This window comes from Phalacrocorax aristotelis, chromosome 3, assembly GCF_949628215.1.
Source record: "Phalacrocorax aristotelis chromosome 3, bGulAri2.1, whole genome shotgun sequence".
Classification (NCBI taxonomy): domain Eukaryota; kingdom Metazoa; phylum Chordata; class Aves; order Suliformes; family Phalacrocoracidae; genus Phalacrocorax; species Phalacrocorax aristotelis.
Window position 1 is genome coordinate 55,840,435 of NC_134278.1, and position 25,728 is coordinate 55,866,162.

Here is a 25,728-nt window from a genome sequence, read left to right on the forward strand (position 1 = left end):
TGTGTTACAGTTAATAAGGTTAAAAAAACCCAAAAACAAAAAGCAAACCTCCTGCAGTTACTGGAATTCTAAAGGAAACATTAGGTAATTGCTTATGTCTGTGGCAAGAAGTTGCTATGTCTTTCTACTTCTGTTTAAAATAGGTGAATTCGTATACCTCTGCTTGTTTCCTCTTTTCTAAAAGAGGAGTTCACGGTAAACTGTAGAAGCTCTTCTTTCAATTAAATTTACTATACAAAAAATTTAGTCAAAGCTTATTTGACTTATGGTAACTTTTGTGAAGAATTCCAGAATCACTTGTTAATGTTCTGGCCACAGTATTCTTCTGAAGAAGTACAACCAGAAATTAATTTATTGTGGGGATGTGCCTATCTGAGAATTTTTTAGTCCATTCTTCATGCACACTCCTGCCAATTAGCTTGCTTTTGGAATGCAGAGTAGCTTTTTCCACCTGCAGCACTCCTTAGGCAGGTCAGGTTACCTATCTCTCTGAACCTACAGAGGGACACCACATGCTGTGTGACAGTGTGGACCAATTTCCTCAAGAGGTTTGGTGTTCCCACACTAACAAGATTTAATATATTTTCTGTACGTCACAACACATTACTTATTGAAACTGATCTGTCAAACGGTCAAGATGTGACATAGGGAATAGTATTCAACTGCCATGCTAACATCCAAGTGGAAACAGCCGCGTGTCATATGAACATATCTCATTCAACAGGCCCTCAACACATAGCCTACTTGGCAAAGATGCATCTCAAATGGAAAAATAAAAGTGCTTGAGGTACAAACATGCAATTTATGCTGTATCCTCACCAGACTTGCAAGTGTCCACTAAGTCATCTTCCAGAACAACCACCATGCAACGAGGGATGCTTCCAACAGACAGTCTTTGAACCTAGGAGACAGGAAGGAAAAACACTTCTTAAGAATAGCACCCTGAAAAGCCATTTATAGCTGCTCTGGCTTAAGGACCTACATTCCTTTCCTGGAACTGAGGTCAGCCCTTGCTTTTTTCTCACAAAACCTACACAGTAAACATGCCACGGCTGCTATGAACTTACTAATGGAACTTTAATGCTGATATTAATGGAAACAGGACTGGGTATTAAATTAGCTGAAGGTGCTCAATCCTGGGAGGTGCTGTGTGATTTCAGCATCTTGCTGAAGAAAGCTCACTAAAAGAGGTCATTTGCAAGAGCTGATTTTTTTTTAATAATTTGAGATATTTTTAGATACTTCTTCGATATGCAAAGTTTACTTTGGGTACTGAAGCATGTCCACGGGTTAGATAACCCTTCACTGAAGTATGTACTGAGAGATTATTCTCTGTATTTTTCTGGTATTTAACCATAATTTGACGGGCTAAGATATAAATTTACACCTAGGTGTCAAGGATTAAATCAACAACAGGAAAAAAACACCACACAGAACCAGGCAAATGTACATTGACAAATATGCCAGTAACTCCTGTAATACTTTTCCTTTTCTCCAGGGCAAAGTCTATGCAATCTTGTCACAGTCTATTTCCAACCAGCAATCCTTCCATTTACACTTAAAGCTTGCAATAGTTTTTAGAATATCCACTGCACAATAATCAGAAGTACCTTTTCATTCTGCAGCACAGGTCATACATGCTAGAATTCTAGATTTATTCACTCTCTAGTGCCTAGAAAGGTTAATTCATCCTTGTGTATTATAGCCACAGGCAGTTCACATCACTGGCAGTACTGGTGGCACATACACAGTTATCTGCAGAGCTCAGTAAGAAACATGAGTGAAATTCATTCCTGGTTTAACTTCACTGTGTTTAATAAGCCCGTGCTGCTGAAAATCCTTCCCATCACAGAGATCTGTGTGTCACAAAGTGAAACAAAAAATATGGTACAGGAGCCATATGTCAAAAACAATCATGATATGAACACACAGCATAAGGCTTATTTCCTAGAAATAGTTTTATTCCCTTTCTTTTTTGCTATTCTGAATTTTAAAGAGCTTAATTTCTAATTTCTTACATTTCTGTTTTCTTGCATGTAGATTGGCACCACTCTACTCTTCATTTAAAAAATCAGAACCCTGAAACAACTGAAAAGATCTTAGAAAAGATTTACGAAAAAGACACTGAACGTATAAATAAACACAGAAACATTGCCTGCAATATACCCTACTTATTCCCAATTTTCATACAGTGCAGATTTTCTTGTGCCAGTTTTGTCTTGGTTATGTGCTACCGTAAGAAGAGGCCCAATAGTTTCTTACTCCTCCAGCTTAGCTGTACTTCCACCCAGGACTACCTTCAGAAAAACTCATGCAAATTCTGTGCAGAGCACATATTCAGTAATTGTTGAATTCAATACTGGCTGAAGGGAAGAGACTCTTGCAGACACCATGTATTGACCATACTGCACCACTACAGCTGGCCTTGGCCACCACTGAGCGAGCTTTAGTCCTTCGAGAAACAAAGCAAACTTTGTGTTATAAGGATTCAGCATGGAAATTTAAACTATACACTGACCCTGGATGTTCTGTACGGTCTGGAAGGGAGTGACCTAATAACGGAAGACTAATCAACAACTTAATTCTGACATAAGCATGAACAGTTTCACTAAAATCAACAGAATTACCTTATTCCAGCAGGAAATTAAGCCTCCAAAGGCCTTTTTTAGTAAGTTGATTCTTTTTTTACTTGAGACATCTATATACCTTAATACCATCCCTTTTTAATCCATCTCTTTTTTTTTACCTGTTCCTGAATTTTGATTTCTTGATAGTCTCTGCAGCAGGTAGGAGAAGAGGTTGTTCCAGAGAGACATGTGAACTTGGTTGAGTTGCAGCCTTCTCTGTTAAGACAGGCTGATGGACGACAGAATGTGTAGTACTGTTCAAAGTCAGCCTTGACCACAAACACGTGCCTGCACTTATCACAGATATAACTCCGTTCAAACTCCAAAACTTTCACTGAACTGGTACGTATGACAGTCCCAGTAACAGACAGAAAGTGACCCACATCCCTGGTTTTAGGAATGTGCTCTCGAGTCAGCTCTGGGCAAACAGGCAAACCTGTTAAACAAAAACACATGCATCATGAGGCTATGCATATAAAACACAAACTTACGATGCAGTTAAGCAGAAAGACTAGAAAAAATGCCAGACATGTTAACAGTAGCCATTGTTATTACTGTTTCATAAATGTGATTGAACAACTCATCTGTTGTACCGTAAATCTGATTCACTGGCCTGAGACAGTGAAAACCACTGGACACTGAACATTAGCAGAAAATGTTGCCATTTGACTCTCCTGCTCTTGCCAAGGGTCAAATAGTCATGAGCAGCTTCCATTCACGGAAACAGATCCCAACATTCTCAGATCTATTTATTAATTTAAATGATCATTTGGCAAATGCCACTTATTCTACAACTGGTTTATCTGAGTTACAAAATTTTAGTTATGCTACTTAATTGTGGTTCAATGTTATTCCCACATTTAAACAAGTGTGACTCCTAATCTTGCGTGAATTCTCAAGTCTAAGCAAATTTAAAATTCATGGTCTGTGAGCATTTGACCTTAAATCCACATTGCATACGAGTAAACTTCAAGCACAAGGAAGATGGCATAAAAAGACTATAAAGAGGTTATGAACATAACCAAAGCAAATTCACTTGCACATTCAAATTAATATTGACAGAACATGTTCACAGCACTTGCTCTCCTTTAATTCCACCCAACAGCCAGTTCTGTGGTGCACTGATCCCGCTCCAGCATTCACCTGTGCGGCCATCACAGCACCACAGTGGCTGAAAACCTCAGGAAGATTAATATACCTGAAAAGACTACAAAGACTATATAAAAATAAATGGTCTCTGAAATGCACACCTGAGGACAGCATCAAAATACTGCCTCTTCAGAAGTTAGTATATGAACTAGAAGATATTAATAATTATCAACTTAAAAAGAAATTACCTGCTCTTAAAACAATTTCTTAGCTTTACTTCTGTCGTGGTTTTAGCTGGGATAGAGTTAATTTTCTTCACTCTAGCTGGTATAGTGCTGTGCTTTGAACTTAGCATGAAAAAAATGTTGAGATAACACACAGATGTTTTGGCTGTTGCTGGATAGTGCTTGTACTAGTCAAGGACATGTCTAGCTTCCCGTGCTCTGCCGGGTGCACAAGGAGCCGGGAGGGGAGGGGGCACAGCTAAGAGAGCGGATTCAAACTGGCCAAAGGGATATTCCATATCATGTAATGTTGTGCCCAGTATGTTAACTGGGAGGAGCTGGCCAGGGGAGGGAGGCAGCAATCGCGGCTCAGGGACAGTTAGCGTCAGTCGGCGGGTGGTGAGCGGTTGTATCGTTTGTGTTTCCACGGGTTTTTTTCCTTTTCTTTCTTTCCCTTCCTTTTCCATTTTATTATATTAACATTATTGTAATTCTTATCATAATTATTATTATAATTATTAATTTATTATAATTATTAAACTGTGCTTATCTCAACCCACAAGTTCTTTTGCTCTTCCGATTCTCTTCCCCATCCCACGGGGGGGGGGGGGATGTGAGCGAGCGGCTGCGTGGTGTTTAGTTGCCAGCTGAGGCTGAACCACGACAGTCCATTTTGGCGCCCAACGTGGGGCACTAAGGGTTTGAGATAATAACAGTTGCTGGTCACAGCATTGATTCATCTGCTCTCAGTAATAGTTTGTCCAGTCTTTACCATGCCAATTGTAAAGTACATGTTAAAAATTGCTGTTGGTTTTTGCTGTTTGCTGTGCTCTGCAGTGATTAGAGATGTTTTGCCTAGGAGATTTGTTATTAAAACACTGGCCTTGACCGTTATCGGTTATTTAGGTCTTGCATGGAAGCCATTACTGTACTTCAGCTACCACTTCATGGAGACAATTAGCAATTATACCTCCTCCTCTGAGAGGTTTTTTATGGAGGAAATACAGAATGGCACCTTAGCTACCATCTTATATAATGTCTCCTCCTTCATTACAACAACTTTTCAGTATCTTGAACATCCTTGGGTAGTCAAGATACATCTGTTGGTGTTGCTTTGGCAGACGGTGTCAGTTCTGCCTAAGGTTAATAAGCAAGTTAAGAATATAATCCAGAGATCTGACCCAAGGCTCAATAGCTATAACGTGGCAGGGTATGTGGGATAGTATGGGCAAATGCCTAGGACGGTGGGCACCCCCCTTGATGTGGGACTTCACCCCTGAACAAGTGCAGAATCCTGAAAAATTAGTAGAACATTTGGAGGAAGTATGTTGTCACCCTGGCAATTCCAGAGAGATACAAATCACTGCAATGTACTGGGGCCTGGCTCATGCCTATCGAGCCCTATTTAACACTATTCAGTACCCCCAAGGGGAAGAGGTCTCTGGATCTAAAAAGACAAAGACAAGGAAAGCAACAAGCACCGTGGCCACTCAAACCCCCACGACAGACACTGCAGCTACTCCAACCCCAGTGACAAGCGCTGCAGCTAAACCAGAGGACCAACCTGTGCCAGTATCAGTCGCTCCTATACGCAAGAAGAAATCTTGGAAGGTCAACTCGTTTAGAAAGAGATTATGAGCAACCAGGGCCATCACAAGAAGAGGAGGAGGAAGAGGAAGAATGTGTACAAGAAACGGAAACTACCCGATTCCTATCCTTCAGTGAGTTGCGGGATATACGGAAAGATTTTGGGCGTCATTCAGGTGAGCACGTTATCATCTGGCTGCTCCGATGCTGGGATAATGGGGCCAGTAGTCTGGAATTAGAGGGGAAGGAAGCCAAACAACTGGGATCCCTCTCTAGGGAAGGGGGCATTGATAAAGCAATTGGAAAAGGAACACAAGCCCTCAGCCTCTGGAGGCAACTCCTGTCCGCAGTGAGAGAAAGGTATCCCTTCAAAGAAGATATTGTATGTTGCCTAGGAAAAAGGATGACCATGGAGAAAGGCATCCAGTATCTAAGGGAATTAGCTGTGCTTGAGGTGATTTATGGTGACCTGGACGATCAACAGTCCTCCAAAGATCCAGATGAAGCCGAGTGCACCCGACCCATGTGGCGGAAGTCTGTATGGAGCGCACCATCCTCGTATGCAAACTCATTGGCAGTGATGTCATGGAAAGATGACAAGACACCAACAGTGGTGGAGTTGATTGATAAACTCTGGGAATATGAAGCAAATCTCTCTTCCTCGCTCGTCTCTGCTGTTGAGAAACTGTCCCGAAAGGTCCAGCAACTCAAAGAAGATAGGTCCTACTCCCTACCAGCACAGACCAGTATCTCAGCCATCAGGAGTAAGCGTCCCTTTGCTCAGGAGAAGGGATACACACGATGGGGCACCCTATGGTTTTACCTGCGTGACCACGGAGAGAACATGAAGAAGTGGGATGGAAAACCTACCTCAACCCTAGAGGCACGGGTACGTGAGCTGCAAAGGAAAACAATCACTCAGGGGAGTTTCTCCAGGAGAGCTGCTGCTCCAGTTTCCAGTAAGCAATTCCCCAGACAGAGGAGCAGAAGTGCTGATTTTCTGTCTGATCTTAATAGAGACACTTGTGATTCATATTTACAGGAAGTGAGTTGTGACTGCCATGATCAGACCTAGAGGGGCCCTGCCTCCAGCCAGGTGGAGGAAAGGGATAACCGGGCTTACTGGACTGTGTGGATCCGATGGCCTGGCACATCTGACCCACAGGAGTATAAAGCTTTAGTGGACACCAGTGCACAGTGCACCTTAATGCCATCAAACTATATAGGGGCAGAACCCATCAGCATTGCTGGAGTGACAGGGGGATCCCAAGAGCTAACTGTATTGGAGGCCGAAGTGAGCCTAACCAGGAATGAGTGGCAAAAGCACCCCATTGTGACTAGCCCCGAGGCTCCACGCATCCTTGGCATAGACTACCTCAGGAGAGGGTATTTCAAGGACCCAAAAGGTTACAAGTGGGCTTTTGGTGTAGCTGCCTTGGAGACGGAGGAAACTGAACAGCTGTCTACCTTGCCTGGCCTCTCAAAGGACCCTTCTGTTGTGGGGTTGCTGAAGGTCAAAGAACAACAGGTGCCGATCGCCACCACAACTGTGCACCAGCGGCAATATCACACCAACAGAGACTCTCTGATTCCCATCCATGGGCTCATTCGTCGACTGGAGAGCCAAGGAGCCATCAGTAAGACCAGCTCACCCTTTAACAGTCCCATATGGCCAGTGCGGAAGTCTAATGGAGAGTGGAGACTAACAGTAGACTATCGTGGCCTGAATGAAGTCACTCCACCGTTGAGTGCTGCTGTGCCAGACATGCTAGAACTTCAATACGAACTGGAGTCAAAGGCGGCCAAGTGGTATGCCACAATTGATATTGCTAATGCATTCTTCTCAATCCCTCTGGCAGCAGAGTGCAGGCCACAGTTTGCTTTTACTTGGAGGGGCGTCCAGTACACCTGGAATCGACTGCCCCAGGGGTGGAAACACAGTCCTACCATTTGCCATAGACTGATCCATAATGCATTGGAACAAGGTGGAGCTCCCGAACACCTACAATACATTGATGACATCGTTGTGTGGGGCAATACAGCAGAAGAAGTTTTTGAGAAAGGGAAGAAAATAGTCCAAATCCTACTGAAAGCTGGTTTTGCCATAAAACAAAATAAAGTTAAGGGACCTGCACAAGAAATCCAGTTCTTAGGAATAAAATGGCAAGATGGTCGTCGTCAGATCCCCATGGATGTGATCAACAAAATAGCAGCCATGTCTCCACCAACCAGCAAAAAGGAAACACAAGCTTTCCTGGGCGTTGTGGGTTTTTGGAGAATGCATATTCCACATTACAGTCTGATCATAAGCCCTCTCTATCAAGTGACCTGGAAGAAGAAAGATTTCAAATGGGGCCCTGAGCAACAACAAGCCTTTGAACAAATTAAACAGAAGATAGTTCATGCAGTAGCTCTTGGGCCAGTCCGGGCAGGACAAGATATAAAAAATGTGCTCTACACTGCAGCCGGGGAGAATGGCCCTACCTGGAGCCTCTGGCAGAAAGCACCAGGGGAGACCTGGGGTGGACCCCTAGGGTTTTGGAGTCAGGGATACAGAGGGTTCAAAGCCCGCTATACTCCAACTGAAAAAGAGATATTGGCAGCATATGAAGGGGTCCGAGCTGCTTCAGAAGTGGTTGGTACTGAAGCACAGCTGCTCCTGGCACCCCGACTGCCAGTGCTGGGCTGGATGTTCAAAGGAAACGTCCCCTCTACACACTGTGCAACCGATACTACATGGAGTAAATGGGTTGCACTGATCACCCAGCGGGCTCGAGTAGGAAACCCCAGTCGCCCAGGAATCTTGGAAGTGATTATGGACTGGCCAGAAAGCAAAGACTTTGGAATATCACCAGAGGAGAAGGTGACACGTGCTGAAGAAGCCCCACTGTATAACAAACTGCCAGAAAATGAGAAGCAATATGCCCTGTTCACTGATGGGTCCTGTCGTCTTGTGGGAAAGCACCGGAGATGGAAGGCTGCTGTATGGAGTCCTACACAACAAGTAGCAGAAACCGCTAAAGGAGAAGGTGAATTGAGCCAGTTTGCAGAGGTAAAGGCCATCCAGCTGGCCTTAGACATCGCTGAACGGGAAAAGTGGCCAGTGCTCTATCTCTATACTGACTCCTGGATGGTGGCAAATGCCCTGTGGGGCTGGCTGCAGCAGTGGAAGCAAAACAACTGGCAGCGCAGAGGCAAACCCATCTGGGCTGCCGCACTGTGGCAAGATATTGCTGCCTGGGTAGAGAAACTGGTTGTGAAAGTACGTCATGTGGATGCTCATGTCCCCAAAAGCCGGGCCACTGAAGAACATCGAAACAACCAGCAGGTAGATCAGGCTGCCAAGATTGAAGTGGCTGAGGTGGATCTGGACTGGCAACATAAGGGTCAACTATTTCTAGCTCGGTGGGCCCATGATACCTCAGGCCATCAAGGGAGAGATGCAACATACAGGCGGGCTCGTGATCAAGGGGTGGACTTGACCATGGACACTATTGCACAGGTTATCCACGAATGTGAAATGTGTGCTGCAATCAAGCAAGCGAAGCGGGTAAAGCCTCTGTGGTATGGGGGACGATGGCTGAAGTATAAATATAGGGAGGCCTGGCAAATTGACTATATCACACTCCCACAAACCTGCCAAGGCAAGCGCCATGTGCTTACAATGGTAGAAACAACAACTGGCTGGCTGGAAACATATCCTGTCCCCCACGCCACTGCCCGGAACACTATCCTGGGTCTCGAAAAACAAGTCCTGTGGCGACATGGCACCCCAGAGTGAATTGAGTCAGACAACGGGACTCATTTCCAAAACAACCTCATAGACACCTGGGCCAAAGAGCACGGCATTGAGTGGGTGTCTCACATCCCCTATCACGCACCAGCCTCTGGGAAAATCGAAAGATACAATGGACTATTAAAGACTACACTGAGAGCAATGGGGGGGTGTGCAACATTTAAATACTGGGATACACATTTAGCAAAGGCCACCTGGTTAGTCAACACGAGGGGATCTGCCAGGCGAGCTGGCCCTGCCCAGTCAGAACCCTCACATACTGTGGAAGGGGACAGAGTCCCTGTAGTGCACATAAAAAATATGTTGGGCAAAACAGTCTGGGTTCTTCCTGCCTCAGGCAAAGGCAAACCCACTCATGGGATTCTGTTTGCTCGAGGACCTGGGTGCACTTGGTGGGTGATGCAGGAGGATGGAGGAGTCCGGTGTGTACCTCAAGGGGATTTGATTTTGGGTGAAAACAGCCAATGAACTGAATAATATGCTGTTAATTGCTATATAATGTTGTATGTCATCACTACTATGGTTGCTATATGCCATATCAATGGTATCATGGTGGGAATCTCCCAATCAATAATAATAAAAAATGAACTTTCCATTGAACCAAGCAAAGTGCAGCAGTGAGAGAAGAAGAACTAACAGTGCAGCGGTGATGGAATGAGGACTGACTTCAGCATGCAACAATCCAACACCACACACAGCACCTTTCTGAAAGACTCTTACAATAGATGAGACCCAAAGTCATGGACTAAATGAACTCAGTGGACATTTCACAGGCATTTTACAGGGGTGGTCCATAGACTAGGGGAATGATAAATGAAATCTGTACATCCTGTTAAAGGATGAGAAGGTGGGTAGGGATTACTGAAATTGAATTGAATAGTATGGGATCTGAGCATGATGTAAATGATATGGAATAAGGGGTGGATACTGTCATGGTTTTAGCTGGGATAGAGTTAATTTTCTTCACTCTAGCTGGTATAGTGCTGTGCTTTGAACTTAGCATGAAAAAAATGTTGAGATAACACACAGATGTTTTGGCTGTTGCTGGGTAGTGCTTGTACTAGTCAAGGACATGTCTAGCTTCCCGTGCTCTGCCGGGTGCACAAGGAGCCGGGAGGGGAGGGGGCACAGCTAAGAGAGCGGATTCAAACTGGCCAAAGGGATATTCCATATCATGTAATGTTGTGCCCAGTATGTTAACTGGGAGGAGCTGGCCAGGGGAGGGAGGCAGCAATCGCGGCTCAGGGACAGTTAGCGTCAGTCGGCGGGTGGTGAGCGGTTGTATCGTTTGTGTTTCCACGGGTTTTTTTCCTTTTCTTTCTTTCCCTTCCTTTTCCATTTTATTATATTAACATTATTGTAATTCTTATAATTATTATTATTAATTTATTATAATTATTAAACTGTGCTTATCTCAACCCACAAGTTCTTTTGCTCTTCCGATTCTCTTCCCCATCCCACAGGGGTGGGGGGGGAGTGAGCGAGCGGCTGCGTGGTGTTTAGTTGCTAGTTGAGGCTGAACCACGACAACTTCCAAAATACAGCTAGGAAACAGAGGTGTAAAACAATAAAACTGCTGGAAAAATTATGTTTCTAAGGGGACCAAAACTATCTCCATTTAGGTCAAATCTTCTTATCTTCTTAATAGCTTTGGCTGCTAAAAATAAGACATCATATATTTATTTCAGTGTTTTCAAAACCAAGTTCTTTTTTTCAGACTTGCTGAAACATTCTGTTTTGATGCTTTTAAGCAAAGTGCTTGACCTTTTGCTTTTGTTTAAATGAAATATTTTTGAATATTAAGCTAATTTTAAAATGTAAAAGAATAAAGAAAAAAGTAAAGTAGAAAGGAATTAATAATGTGGGAAAGAAAAAGTATTATGTAGAACTGCAAACAAATTCTTCTGGTCGACTGTAACAAAGCTGTTTACATATCCTACCATACCCATTGAAAATTCTTTTCCTCCCCCAGGTTTGCATTTCTATTCAGTTCAGCCACTATTTTTCCAGCCGGTTTGGCATCTTTTTTTCCGAGCTCAGTATTGGCGCAGCTCAACAACCTTTGCAAAATACAACACATCTTATACTAGAGAGAGCTGCAGCACTGTTGTCAGGATACACGATATGATCACCTATGTGAATATTGAAGAGAAAGAGTCTGGACAGGGGGAAAAAGAAGAGCCTTCATTCTGATCTTATTAGGCTGCTTGACAAACTTTTAATTGCATATGCGCCTCTGTGAATCAGCTTTACTGTATGAGTAATAATGTGTAAAACCAAACTGTTAGAAGCAGCTTGGCCATCAGTAACGGGCACAGTGGTGCTCAGCCTAACAGTAAGGAAGGAAAAATCTTTTAATGGATTTGTAGCAAAAGGAGACGCTATACAGTCAAACTCCTACAGTGCTAAAGTTCAGATAAAGAACTTTTACTTTCTTCAGTGAGCCCGGAGTAATCCTCCATTATTAATCACTGCATATTCACACTCCCCGAGTCCTCTGAACTCCTAGATGCCCTGTCCATATTGGTATGAGCGTGCTGAGATTGCATTCTTATACCGAGCATAAGCAAAGACTCTTCAGTCCAAGCCTGACGCACAGATTCCTCCGCCCCCCTCCTGCCGCTCCCACCAAGATGAGTGCACCACCTCCTCCTCATTCCCATCTGACGCAGGAATAGGAAGTGGCACTCCAAGATGAGAATCCTGAAGGTAATCAGGACCCGGTATCTACTTAAAAGATAACAGTAACATGGGAAAACTTGGGTGGAAAAAAGGCTGCAGATCATTTATCTTACTGTTTTTTGTTTCTTCAGTAGCCACCCTTCTGGAGGCACATAACATAAACCAAACTGCATGGACAGATGTTCTTTTGATCCAGCTGGACCAGATGAGGATAACCACCCCCTGCTCTTCATCAGTTACCCTCCAGTTTAGTGATGGAGTAATTTGTGATTCTGACGACTAACTCCTTCCATCAATGATCAGTCAGACTTGCTTTTATCAGTTATTAAAACTATTTGATCAAACGTGGCTAACTTTGCTGGACGTTGATTAGGGAATATTCAGACAAAACGTCACTGTGGGAGGAATGGTCAGCTCCAGCAACAGGCTGGTAACAGGAGCAGGAATGTCTTAAAGGTGCAGCTACTCATGCAGCAAACATCTGCCCCTTGCTTTACTCCTTCCAATACTTCCTGGTAACTTATGAAAAAATCATACTTGGAGTAAAAATAACCCTGTTCTTCTGCTGAAGCTGTGATTGTGAAAACCTTGACAAAACAGCATTATAAAAGCCACGGTCTAATTGTATTTCTCATGTATGCGTTCTAATGACAACATTTTTAATGAAATTTACTGAGGTGAAACACAGGTCTATTTAACATCTGTGATTCACCCAAGTTCAAGCTGCCAAAAGATTGAATGACCATAAACCACTCTAACATGGGGCAGGGAAAGGAAACACAGGTCACCAGCTCTTGGCCTGGCAGACTGTTGCTCCAAATAGTTACAATCAGAAATGACCAGAAGGGACTGTGCCACCGCTGACCCCAGCTCCCCACAACAGGCAAAATAGGCATTTTAACCCCAGAACCTGCACTCCACACTTACCACACCTCAAAGCTACTAAAAATTTCCTGGTAATAAGGAATAATGACATATCAACTTGTAGTGAAAAAGCGGACAAAAACCTCTGTTGACGATCATGCCTTCCAACAGTTCATTCCAATTTTGTAACAAATACTTTTGCAACAACTAGTTAAGCATAAAATTTGACAATTTGAGTTTGTTGTACAACAACTTTAAATTCAGAGTTTGCCTCTTCTGGGAGGTGGCTGGAGCCTATAAAGACCATGAGCCAACTGACAGGGTAAGGAAGTCAACCTGCAAGAAAATCTGTGAACTATGTATCTTCCCCTAATCCTTTTTTTTTTTTTTTTTGACCTTCTGGTTAGCAAGAGAAATAAAGCGAGACCAACCACTGACTTGAGGCGTCCTTTTCCCATGGAAAGCTTTGGTCTAAGTCCTGACCCAGCAACAAATGCCAACAATTGCACACACGCCATCAGGGATGGCCACAGCTTTTTTCCAGGTTGGTCTACACAAATCACAGAATCACAGAATGGTAGGGGTTGGGAGGGACCTCTGAAGATCACCTTGTCCAACCCCCCTGCTTGAGCAGGGACACCTAGAGCAGGGGGCACAGGAATGCGTCCAGGTGGGTTTTCAATGTCTCCAGGAAAGGAGACTCCACAGCCTCTCTGGGCAGCCTGTGCCACTGCTCTGTCATCCTCACGGTAAAGAAGTTTTTCCTCATATTGAGGTGGAACTTCCTGTGTTCCAACTTGTGCCCATTGCCCCTTGACCTGTCATTGGGCACTATTGAAAAGAGCCTAGTCCCATCATCCTGACACACACCCTTTAGATATTTTTAAGTATTGAAGAGATCAAGTCTCATGTCTTTGCATGCGTTTGTATGAGTCCTCTTCTGTTTAATAAACACTAGGCACCACCTACTGCTTCAAACACTAAAACTGCAAGAATTAAGCTTGCTCCTTCCCTTGACCCCCAACAGTTTGTTACAGAATAAGGGAATTTGGCAATGCCAACCAGGGGATGCCCCCAGGGCACCTCGATGCTGCCCCAGCCCCACCACTCACCCGAGACCCTGGCATGGAGATTCTGCTTCATGCTGAGCTGCGGAGGGTCCGTGGCAGCCTGCAGCACTGTCAGGGCAGCCCGGCGCAGCGCGCTGTCAAAAATCGGGAGGACCTCGCTGGGGAAGGCATTGAAATAATCCCCGATTTCCATGTTGGTCTCGAAGAGCGTCAAGGCGTCAACAACAACGGGATAGTGTGCCTCATCGCTGGCCTCCCTCAGGATGCCCTGGATATCGTCCCTGTGGTGCTCCAGCACGTAGGACTCGAACACCTGCCCGATGAGGTTCACCTGATCCGCGCTCAGCACCATGTTGTGCCTACCTGCAGGCAGGCGAGACAGGCCGGTCACAAAGCCAGGCTTTCCGGCGGGGAAACTTTTAACTCGGAAACACCCACCGCGGAGCCTGGCGAGAGTAGGGCGTGGCCGGCGCGTGCGCGGCTCGGGAGTGTGGTCAACAGGCGCCGCGTTACGGCGCGCGCTCCGGCCTGGCAGGACCGCGACAGCCAGCCGGCTCCCGCCAACCAACCGCCCCGCCCCAGCCAGCCAATCAGACCCGCCCCGCGCCAGTTAGTCACCTCCTGTCAGTCAGTCAGTCAACCCCGCGGCGGGAAGCGCCGGGCACCGGGCGGTTTCTCCCCGGTAATGCCAGAAAGTGCAGCCGCCCCGTGGCCCGCTCCTTCCCTCGCTTGGCGGGGGGTGAGGGGAGGCGGCAGCCGCTTGTCCCGCCCCGCCCCGGCCCCGCCCCGGCCCCGCCCCAGGCGCGGGGCTCCCCGCAGCGCGCAGCCGGGTCTCCCGCTCCCGCCCCAGCCGCCGCCAGCGCGGCAAGTTTTGAACGCGGCGCGGCCGGGCGGGCGCTGAGCGCCAGGACCGGGGATGGGCCGTGCCGGGCTGGGCCGGCAGAGCGCCGCCTCAGCCGCCCGCCCGCGGAGCGCTGCCCCGGGCGCCTCCCGTGCCGTCCCGCCCCGCCTCGCTCGCGTGTGAGGGGCCGCCACCGCGCCCGGCAGGCGGAGGCGGGCAGCGCTCCCCGGCCGCCCCTCTCCCGCTCGGTACCTGCAGCGCCCGCCGCCGCCGCCTCCCCTCCGGCCGGGCTCCCGCCGCCGCGCCGAAGCAGCGGCCGCAGCTCCCTCACCCGGCAGGAGGAGCGGCTCCGTCCCCGCCCCCTCCGCGCTGTTCTCCGCCCGGGCCCAGCGGCCCCCGAGCGGGGCGGTGGGGCGGGGAGCGGCCCCGGGGCCGGAGGCGGGCGGGGACGGGGACGCTTCCCTCCGGGGCCGCAGCCGCCGTCGGGTGGGGAGAGGCGCCGCGGCCGCGGGAGATCCGGTCCCGCGGGGAGCGGGACGGCGGGCCCGGCTCCCCCGCCCGGCAATGAGGCGTCCGGCGGCCTGCGGGGAGAGCAACGCGCTCCGTGGGTGCGGGGGCTGGGTGTCCCGCCTGCCCTGCCTCTCCCGAGCAAACGCTACACCGACGGGTTCTGTTTTCCGCGGTGCTGCGCGCTGTGGTTTGCCTGAACGTCCCTGTCGCTGCTCCGCCGTTACAAAGGGACGCCGCTCCAGGGTGCAACGCGGGAGGATTGCAGGTCCGGGCGCTGTGCAGCAGGGGTAGCCCCGAGGTACCTGAAGCTCGTATATGCTGCTGCTGCAGCTCCCTGCCACCCCCAAATGCTCATGAAGTCTAAATCTGGCTTCTTCAAAGCGAGCTGCCTAACAAACCAGTCGATTCCCCGCTTCTTCGTGAGGGCACATCATAGCAAAGTCTGAGAAGTTTGGGAATTTAATTTTTAATACAGCCAGAAAATAGGGTTTGCTGGAGGGTCTAAAGCTTTTCCGTTTGCCCAGAATTTGTGGTGTGGCATTTTGAATAGTGTCATATCTGTATGTTCTTTTCTCTGAGTGTGTATCACACTAGTGATGTGCTTTAACTATTGGAAATATTTTATCTTTTACATAGTTAATTTTGTTTCAAAATTGAGTCCCAGGCATAAGGAGTGAAACTGTCAAGTCTTGTGAAATCACAGAGGATAACTTAATGCCCCTTTAACTTCAAAGCCTTCAAAGGATCTTGAAACTTCTTTATTGAGCTCCTTACTCCCAGGACCTCCCATTGTTGGCTTGTATTAATCATGAATTATTGATATGCAATCAAAACAAATATCACTGCCCATGTAAGATCTTAACCAAAAAGTGTACCATACTATCATCAAGGTATCAGAACTGTGCCAACAGTTCTATAATAAAAAGATATCAGAAGAAATGTATGAAATTTGTATTTAAATACAAATTTTTAGAGTCGGTGGATGGGAAAATCAATGCTTTTCAAACAAAAAAAAAAATCCTCTGGACCAAGTTACGATGCATGGCTTCAATATGTAAAGTAACTGCCTTACATGCCTTAATTGAGCTAAGATAATTAATTTGAATGTCTAATGTGTTTTTCTCCCAAATATATTTAAATACATTATATTAATGAATAAGAAAGCCGTAGCAGTTGCTTCACCTCTGTTAACTCTACTGAATATCTCGCCATCCATGAGCTGATCCGAGGAACGTTTGGCCAGCAGAGAAAGGAAGGGTCTTGGAATATTTGGGAAAAGCTTCTTGGTGGAACTGTGGGTGCTTTACATCACCAGTCACATTTCTCTGAATTGCTACTCCGCAAGCTATTGGAATGGGATTCCAGCCTGTGAGTCCTGTCCAGTAAATCAGTGGATAGAACCTCACTTATTTGTCCTGCGTTGTTTGCAAATACAGATTTCTTCAGGCTACTTGCAGATGTTGCCTAAATCCTTATCTGAATGAAACTGAGTTTACAACAAAAGTCTGAGACTGCTTCAGTTGTTTATAAAGAGGAAATGTTTTAACCCTTGGATAGGTCTCTAGAAGCAAAAAATATTTTGCATTATAAAATGGTCATATTCTAACCAATTGAATGGATATGGCTGCAAAAGTACTGCCGAGATCTGCACCTAACACATAAATTTATCACTGGGAAAATTCAAAACTGTTTCTGGTAAAGATTACCCTGGGTGGAGTGCCAAGCAAGTCCTGTCTCTGCAACATGCTTTCAGTGCCAACCTTAGTCAGTTCACGCTGCTGTCTTGCAAGGTACCAAAAACTAGGCTGCTTTTTTTCTAACCATGAGAGGCAGCTGTTTCTAGACGTGTTAGATCAGCACAGTAACCTGGCTTCTGCTATGGCAGAGCTGTAATCTTTGTGATTTCCTGGAGGTACCTGTCTGTCCTTCCTTGGACTCTGCGTTTTGCAGCCTAAACAATTAGAGCAGCCGGATGAAAAAGAACGCAGCAGCCTGCGACTGGAGCGGCTAATTACAGCTACAGAGCAAGTAACTCATATTGGTATGTAAAGGCTGCAATTAGGTAGTGCTTCCTACAAGAAAGAAACTGAAGTATTTATCATTTAATGATTATCTAACAATAACTAGTAACAGTTATGTGCTTAGCTGAGTAATGAATATTTGCTCAACAAAGAAGTAATCAAAAAAATGTCACACCCATTTGAAAATCCATGAGGGAGCCCCTTTTGAAATCACAGTGTAGAATAGGACAAGAAAAAGTAATTATCTCAAATGAAAGGATGGAGACAGTGCTAGTAGTTAGAAGCCTGAAAAGCTCTCTTGTCCTGGGCTCAGAATGCTTTCCCGGTTTGAATGGCTCCCTTACATAAGGCAGTGTTGCTGGTTTTGCTTTCAGGTCACTTCTGATGGTCTTGTGTGGTTATGAAGTAAATGATGACTAAACACTTCTCTGTTTTTCAGTGTTACAGAATATAGCGTGTGCCCTCAGTTGGGAAATGCCCCAGAGGAGTACAAGACCTGCCCGCTAATGCCGTGGTTGGGGCGGCTGGTACATGTCCCACTCCAGTGTCCTACTGGGACCCTGCCGGCAAGGCTGCACGAGTGCTGAGAAGGGCTGGCGGATCCCCCAGGTTAGGTAAAGATTTAGCCTAAGTAGCGTGAATGTGGTTGAACGTTCCTGTGACCAGAAAACTTGGGCTTCAGTCTCTGCCCTAAGGCGTGCCTACTGCCCGCCGTGACTGAGGCTGCCTGCAGCGTTTACAGCCCAAAGTGTGCCAACTCTTCTTGACGCCCAGCCATCACGCTGATGATCTGTAACTGAAGTTAAACAGCTATAGTTCCAGCTAAAGACTCAGCTGCTTTCTAAACTTTTCTCTTTGTCTGTCAGGTTGAACGTGGAAGGCCTGTTAATTCCCAGGAGTACTCACTGTCATAATGAAGCCAGATTTTGGTAGTCATTATTGAATTATGCTTTTATTCTCTTAAGCTTGGCTCTTCTTGTTCCCTAGCAACATTGCTATCAGCACTGCTGGCAGCAGCTGCTTCTCGTTGTGTTCAGCCAGCTGTTTATTGTGAACAGGCCTCTCTATGCCATGCTTAACTCTGAAAATAACTGAGTTGCCCTAGTGACAGGCAATTTATAAACGTCCTGAAGACTGTGCAGGATTCCTGAGTGAACCAGCAGTTCACCTCATAAGTCCTATCGTTAACCTAGGAACTCACAGTGCAATTTGTACAGTCCACAAAGCTTGAGTTGTCTAATTGTGTATGTGCTTGAAAATGATAAATGTCAACACAGTTGTGCAGTAAAAGAGCCCAATGTTGAGCCCAGCTTTGCAAGTTCTGTTACTAAGAGAAATGAAGTTCAGCAGTTGGTCATGCCCAGGAGGAAAAGTTCTGCTTCAGCTTGGCTGCCTGGTCTTGCTAGATGACCTCAGTACTATGCACAGGTACTTCCAATTACTGTAATGTATCTAAAGAAATGGATGTTTATTTATAAGACCAAAATACACTGCGAAGTAATTGGCTTTAGAACTGCAAGCTGATGTCTGTATATAATTGTACATGGACATGAGTCATATTTCCATTTAAAGATTTTGCTGGGGAATGTATACATACATAAAACTGGTAACAGTGCCCAACACCCAAAGGTAGCTAAACAACAATATTATAAATTAGAGTTTCACCTTCATTATAGTAAAAGAAGGTTTAGCATTTTCCTAGGAAGAATAGTAACAGTATTGTAATTGACTACACTGAACATAGCAAGAAAAAAGCAACTCGGCTCCTGTAAGGAAAATCAGTTTCCAGCTTTCAAAGCTGATGTATTTTTGCAAATGTTGGTTAAAAAAAAAGTTTAAAAAAAACCTAAAAAAAAAAAAGACCAAAACAGGCTAGGGTTCCTCACACCTAAGTTTAGGCAATGGAGGCAGTTACATTTGTTGTTGCTCTACAGTCTTTATGCAACCAAGAGAGGTAAGCAGGCTGAGTCATCCTTGAAGCTGCCTGTTGACTGCAGTGGAGGTTGAAGATCACTATTTTCTTAAGCAATGTGACTCAGTCATTTTCCTTCTAAGGGAGGTAAATTACAGCAAAGGAGGAGGACTTGAGGTCTCATTTTCTCAGTGCAGAATTAGTGAAATTTACCTGTAGATACCACGGGGATCATGTAACAAAATTCACATATAACTTAAAATAAACCGTAAGCAAGCAAGAGATTGCTCTGACATCGTGAACAGGTCTGATTTCTAATATTATGAGGAAAATCTCCTGATAGTATTTCCTCATGTCCTAGAGATTTTAAAGACAGTTTCAGAGTAAGACTAAAGCTGGAAAAAAAGTGAATGACTATTAGTCAAAAGTAGATGCTGGGATTTTCTAGCTATGGTTACTGGGATAGCGTATTTGTTAACAATTTCAAGAAAGGACTCCAATTTTTTCAGCTGCCACACCAGAAAGGCAAGTGCCGCAGCATGGGCTGTAGTTCAGAATCCCTCTATGTTTCCTGTAGGAAAGGAAGCATTTTGCCCCAAAGAGACTGCTGCTTTCAGCTTTGAAGTGTAGCTCATCAAAGGAGGTCCTTTCCTAGTCTCAAAAAAGTAGGAAAGTTTAGTTCCAGAGACCACCTACATCAAGAGTGAAAAAATTGTATTCTTTAAGATGGAAAACAAAGATTCTTGCAGCATTATAGGAAACATATAGGAAGAAGAGATGATGGGTATATCCTAAAAGGAAAAAAGTCAAAATATTCTATATTCTCCAATTTTATAATACATAGCTATTTGTACTTTACATAGATACTCTAAAGTGATCAAAGATCACAAATCTAAGACATTTAATTCTAACGTGTACATGTTAAACTACTTGAACCAGTTAGAAAATAATCTGCTTTTTCTTCCAAAATAACAGATGAGAAAAATGGATGTGAAAATGTATTTAGACTGAATTAGAATGTTAAAAAAGTCTGTAATATCGACCCGTGTAATTTATTGTCAGTACTTCACATAGGACTAATATTTCCTTGAAGTCTCAGGTAAATATAGTACATACAGGCTGAAGTAACTGAAAAAATGCAAAAGGAAGGAGTCAATCTGATAAAGCGATTTCTGTGTTGGCACCAACTGCAGCTTGGTTTTCAGTCATCTTTGGGCTTACCCTCCCCCCCCCCCCACCCCAAGTATACCTTCTGGGTACAATTCCTGCTGCAGAAAAAAAAGCCACGCAGTTCTCAGGGCATAATTCTTTCCTGTGCCGTAAGACCGTGTCAGAAGGGTCAGCTAGGGGAGTTTTCTGCTAACCTGGGAAATTCACTGGCACTCAGACTTACCGCAGAGTGAATGGAGCAATCCGGGCTGAAGGGCCGAACCTGGCCTTCAGACTGATGATTATGATGATGTCCTGACGAAACTCTGCATTTTGCCCCTGTATCAAGTATCGCCTGTTACTTCCTTCTTCCACAGGAAAACACAGTAAGGATTAAAATATTACATGCTTTTTTTGTTTGCTTTTTGACCTTTTGTTGTTCTTTCTGAATAAAACTGAAGGGTTGGGGGAATTAGTTACAGTAAGTGCTGATAATGAGATTGAATGTGTCAGAGTACAGAGTGAGCTCCTGAGAGCCAGAAGATTTTCCCGCTGTTGTAAATAATACTATGCAACTTCACGCTAATTCTGTACCACCTTACTTGGAGTTGGCTGTTGAGCTATGATGGACTGCATGCACGTGTAAGCAGAGACTCTGCAGAACCCGCTGCACAACTGGGCTCACAAATGCGTGCACTTCTAGGTTATTCCAGAACACCAGATACTGCAAAGATCAGGAACACAACGGCACTGTGATAATGCAGGTGCCTGTATTAATCCCAAATGCCAGATGTTAACTTTTTTTAGGAATCCATTTTAGAGAGTTTTTAAAGCCATTTGGTAGAAAATCAGTTTTTCCCTGGCTGCTTTCAGTTGGGTTTGAGCTTTTCTTGTTTGTTTAGTTTTTGTTTATAGGAGCCTGGGTAGCGGAACAGCTGCTGACTGTGGCAGACAGGGTAACTGAGTGCTTAATGTCCTCCTTCGTTCTGAAAGGCAGATGCCTACTAGAAAAAACCCAATGGGCACACCTTTTACTGAATAGGTGAAGTAAATGCAGATGTTATCATCTTCGGATTACAGGTCAGTTATTGATTCCATATGTAAAAACGTACAAGTGAAGTGGAGAATGGGAGAAAAAGGCTGAGCCCTTGCAAAGCATGCAGGAAAAAATACGCAACACTCACTTCAGAACATTTTAACAAAATGAGCTAGTGTATTTTATTTTGGGTAACAGCCAAGAAATCTGACATTTTGCCCAATATGGCTTTCTTCTATAATTAAAAAGTTGCATATACCTACAGTTGAGTCCACTGGCTACAGAAAATCTGCTGTGTACCTCTTTAATCCACGGCAGCATCACCAGAATACAGCTTTTAGTGGAGTTTTCAAGCTGAATTATAAGATAGAAGTTTTAAAATGTTCATTTAGAAGATTTTATATTGTTTATATGAAAACATACAAATTTTTCATTTATACATATACTACATATAAAACTCGTTGTAATTAGCAAGTCTCTTCATCTGGGTATTTACCTTTGTGCATATAGCGAAAAAAGGATGTAGTCAGGGCTTCAGATGAAATATTAAAGTCCAAGACCTTCGTATATGCTAACTAAAGCCTTATTCAAATAACTCAAACATTTTTTCCTGCTTTTAAAAGATAAGAGATTCAGCTTAAAAATACATTCATAAAACAAAGAGACAATTTTCTCCCTGAGACTACCAGTGTGAGTTACTTTGTGGTAATCTTTGAATGAAAAAATATAAGAAAGACAGTAAGCTCTAATTTTCTATGTGCTGCGGTGAATTTCTCGAGCAACACTGGCACCATAAAAGGTGTAGACTGAAGAATCATGCTCACTAGCTGAAAAAACATTTTCACGTATCAGTTTAAGAAGAAGAAAAAAATTTAATATAGACAAGGGAAGGTAATTAAGTTTTAATGAAAGATCCGCATCTGTAGTATGTATAAATGGGAAAACATGGGACGGTTGGTTTGTTTAGGGTTTTTTTCCCCCCTTTCAGATGTGAATTTTATCCAAAGCAGGACTATATGCTCAAGATGGAGATTCTTAATTTATGGAGAGATACTTAGTACAATATTCTAGATGTTTCAAGCATGTTTCTGTCAATATTCATAAAAAATACACAGCTTGTGGGAACGGTTTCTGCTTAAACTCAGTGATAAAATGTGTGCTTGTAACTAGCTGGCAAAATCTCACGAGCAACAGGTAAGGAGTCGGCCCCGCCCCGCGACCAGCTCCTGGTCTGTGGCTTTTTTCATCCTCTCGTCAAAATTACTCTGCCCTGAAGGCTGGCAGCTACGCTAGTTTTGATTTATTTCACATTCCTCCTTTTAAATGTTACAAAGAGACAGTTTTTAAACTGCTACAAAGTAACAGAATAAAATCAGGATGCATTAAGCATATCCTACTCAAACTGGAGAGTGAGCGCGATATGTATACTTCTTCCTTTTACAATTTAAATTGTATTTATAGTAAAACCATGCAATTATGTTATTGGTTTTTTTTTTTCGGGGGGGGGGGGGGGGGGGGGGGGGGAAGCCTTACCTGAAATCAAAGAAAAAACATTTACAGGAAAGAGGGGGAAAGCATTATGTTTGTTCTACCAAAATTTATTATGTAGCAATTACAAAGTTTAAAGATTCTTCCATTTTAAATAAAAATAGTTAGAATTACACACATTATATAGTACCATGTCAAGTGATTCCAACAAATAGAACATGAAATACAGTGCAGTTTCAAATCAGAGAGACAAATACTTTCTCATTCACAGTGTTTGACAAATTACAGGAAAGCTTGTTCACATGAGGGTTTACTTAAGGTCATGCTCTTACACACAGTCCACGCCACGCTGTGCCACAAAAACAAATCATCGCTCAGAAGGTGAAGTATCGGGCAAACCACTCCTGGCGCTGCGGGTCTGGTGAAGCCACTGGTGAAGCGTCAGTCTGAGGAGGGCTACAGTCACAGAAAGAAAGAAAAACAATTATCCCACAGCTGCGCAGGGAGTGCAAATCTTTGTTAGGAGACAAAACCCCACAGAGGATATTCAGCCAAGAGCACAGCCCGTGTCTCCCCGGGCGCATTACCGCTGTGCCTCAGGGCACGGCTTCCTGTCTGCCTACAGAACCTGTGATCATCCACTCCATTGGAGAGCATCAGCAGCACAGAGCGCAAGTCAGTTCAGAAGCCCCGTTACAGGGTGGGCAAACAATGTTTTGGAAAACACGATTTCAGATCTCGTAAACGGCTGTAGGTTTTCAGGAAGAATAAAAAGGGTTTTCTTGGAAAAGCGTGACTGTAGGAGGTCCTCTTTTAGCATCCTTTTCCTGTCGTAAAGTTAATTTTCAAAAATATGATGCGAGCATCATATTTGTAGACATGTGCTCACAAAGACCAGTTGGCAACTGAACAAAAATACACACTATTTTAATACTTAACACTGATCACAGTTATCACTTGCATTGTTGTTCGTGCACACATTTAAGATATGCCAATGTACTGGGAAAAAGGAAAACTGCCGCACTGCAAACGAGATTTGTTTCCCCCTTGAACACTTAAAAATTCTCACAAAATGAGCAAGAGAGAACTCTTAACTCTAATTTAAATTTCATTACACAATTAAGTTCCTTTATCAGTAAAAGTCGGTAATAAAATCCCTACTGCATTACTGGGTAGTACAGAGCACAAACCAGTTTGGAATGGGAACTCCAGCATCACGGTCCACGACTTCATGCACATGCATGTTACAGGTATCCGAGCACACTCATGCACATCCCATGCACAGGGAAAAATAAGCAACAGTGATTTTTTTTAAAAAAAGATTGTTTTCTTGAAATAGACTGTTTCCCTTTATCTATTTCAGATTTTATTATTCATCTCCTTTTGTAACTAGCAGTTGCTAGGTATGTGGTCTTTCTCATGAAACCAAAACAGAGGGTAAACAGCCAGCTCTGGACCATTGCTTTAAGTTGCCAACTTAGAGGTAAGAGATCAGCACCTACTAAACACAGGGTACAGCACTTCAGCGCATTTCATGTGAGGCATGTAAGGTCAAGAGATTAAAATCCTGCCTCTAAAGTGCCATTTTTAAGTTCCTTAGAATGGTTATTTTGTGAGAGAATTACTTGAGACTTTAATGCCGGCTGTGATTACTGGAAGCTCAGCATGAAGCATCCCAGCATGCACATTTCCTGTTGCTGTAGGAAGGTTACTCCTATGAAACAATCTGATATAGGTGAGGAAAGGGGAAACACAAAACATTCATGTAGCACAGAAAATAGTTTTCTTACATAAAACCCATTATCACATCATACGGAATAAAAGAAATTCTGTGCTCATATCGATTCCTCAATGACAATCAGTAAATAACACAAACATTTAAAACAATTGTTCATATATGTAAACAATTGGAAGCACATGAGCTCTGTTAAAGTATCTAAAGAGGTTTTCAAAGTTCAAGACTTAACGAAAAAGTGAGAGAATACTTCACATTTCAACAAGGCCTACAATAAAAAGGAGTACTATAAAGAGGTTACAAATATAATGTAAAAATTAAAAATGCCATAAGAGTACTTGTACCTCTGAAAGGTTCATAAAGCAAGTGGGAATTCAGCTCAATAGGAATGCAAAATTTTCCTGAGTTAAGCGCAAAAAAAAAAAAAAAAGAAAAAGAAGAAAAAGATTGGTGAGGCAGCGCTCACCTCAAAAACGTCTTGGGCTCTTTGGGTGGCACTGGCTGTGGTAGTGATTTGCTGCTGTTGAACTCAATATCGTGGATGGGTGAGTTAGGAATGGGGTCCAGGCGGTTAGGATGTCCATTGCCCACCACTCCGCTAGATTCCAGGGCACTTAGATTGGGGACACTCACAAACCTGTTTGTTGATTTATCGTTCTTCTTCTTTTGCTGCATTAAAAATAACAAACATAAGGAAGGCTTCTTGCACCAGGACAGGTGAGGAAATCTGCAAATTTAGAAGTTGTACTGATGGCTAGTTTGGGGGTTTCTTGAAGGAGAGCAATTGGGACAGATTGGGCTATTTTTCCTAACTGTAGTTTTACTATTTGCTTCGACCAGAACTGAACACCACCAATTTTCACAGAAAAATCAAATTTCTGATCAAGGTGATTAAGTTATTAAGACTTGGTGTAATAATGAATATACTATTATATGAGATCTTGCAAGACAACATTTTGCTCTGTTTCAGACACTGAAGAGAAGGAAATTTTCCACAAAATTGTCAGTTAGTCTGTTAAACCTTTCACGTTTACTTAAATCTTTTCCCCATATCAGTGGGACAGCTCTGCTGTCAAATGCAATTCCAGCAGTTGTCA

General features: G+C 44.0%; 2 protein-coding genes and 1 long non-coding RNA gene across 12 annotated transcripts in view; 1 reads left to right on the top strand and 2 right to left on the bottom strand.

The window, feature by feature from the left end:
• Nucleotides 1–15,463, bottom strand: part of MCM9 (minichromosome maintenance 9 homologous recombination repair factor) — a 57,323-nt gene extending 41,860 nt beyond the window's left edge. The window contains exons 1-4 of one of the 3 annotated variants that reach the window (XM_075087518.1): nt 15,033–15,390; nt 13,982–14,302; nt 2,747–3,063; nt 820–901 (exon numbers count right to left, since the gene is read on the bottom strand). In XM_075087518.1, the coding sequence (XP_074943619.1) occupies nt 820–901; nt 2,747–3,063; nt 13,982–14,291 (709 nt within the window). In that variant the 5' untranslated portion in view covers nt 14,292–14,302; nt 15,033–15,390. Of the gene's footprint in view, nt 1–819; nt 902–2,746; nt 3,064–13,981; nt 14,303–14,557; nt 14,941–15,032 lie in introns of those variants that run through there. The other 2 variants (XM_075087517.1, XM_075087519.1) reach the window with 2 other exon arrangements.
• On the top strand, nt 10,564–12,774 carry LOC142054684 (uncharacterized). Its single transcript, XR_012659644.1, has 3 exons — nt 10,564–10,594; nt 11,296–12,046; nt 12,137–12,774. It is a non-coding gene; the product is annotated as an uncharacterized LOC142054684 (long non-coding RNA).
• Nucleotides 15,464–21,561: 6,098 nt separating the features above from the next.
• Nucleotides 21,562–25,728, bottom strand: part of FAM184A (family with sequence similarity 184 member A) — a 79,874-nt gene continuing 75,707 nt past the window's right edge. For 6 of the 8 annotated variants that reach the window (XM_075087524.1, XM_075087523.1, XM_075087521.1 and 3 more), the window contains 2 exons: nt 25,098–25,300; nt 21,562–23,352 (listed from right to left, as the gene is read on the bottom strand). In XM_075087524.1, coding sequence (XP_074943625.1) covers nt 23,271–23,352; nt 25,098–25,300 — 285 coding nt within the window. In that variant the 3' untranslated portion in view covers nt 21,562–23,270. The remainder of the gene's footprint in view (nt 23,353–25,097; nt 25,301–25,728) is intronic. The other 2 variants (XM_075087528.1, XM_075087526.1) reach the window with 1 other exon arrangement.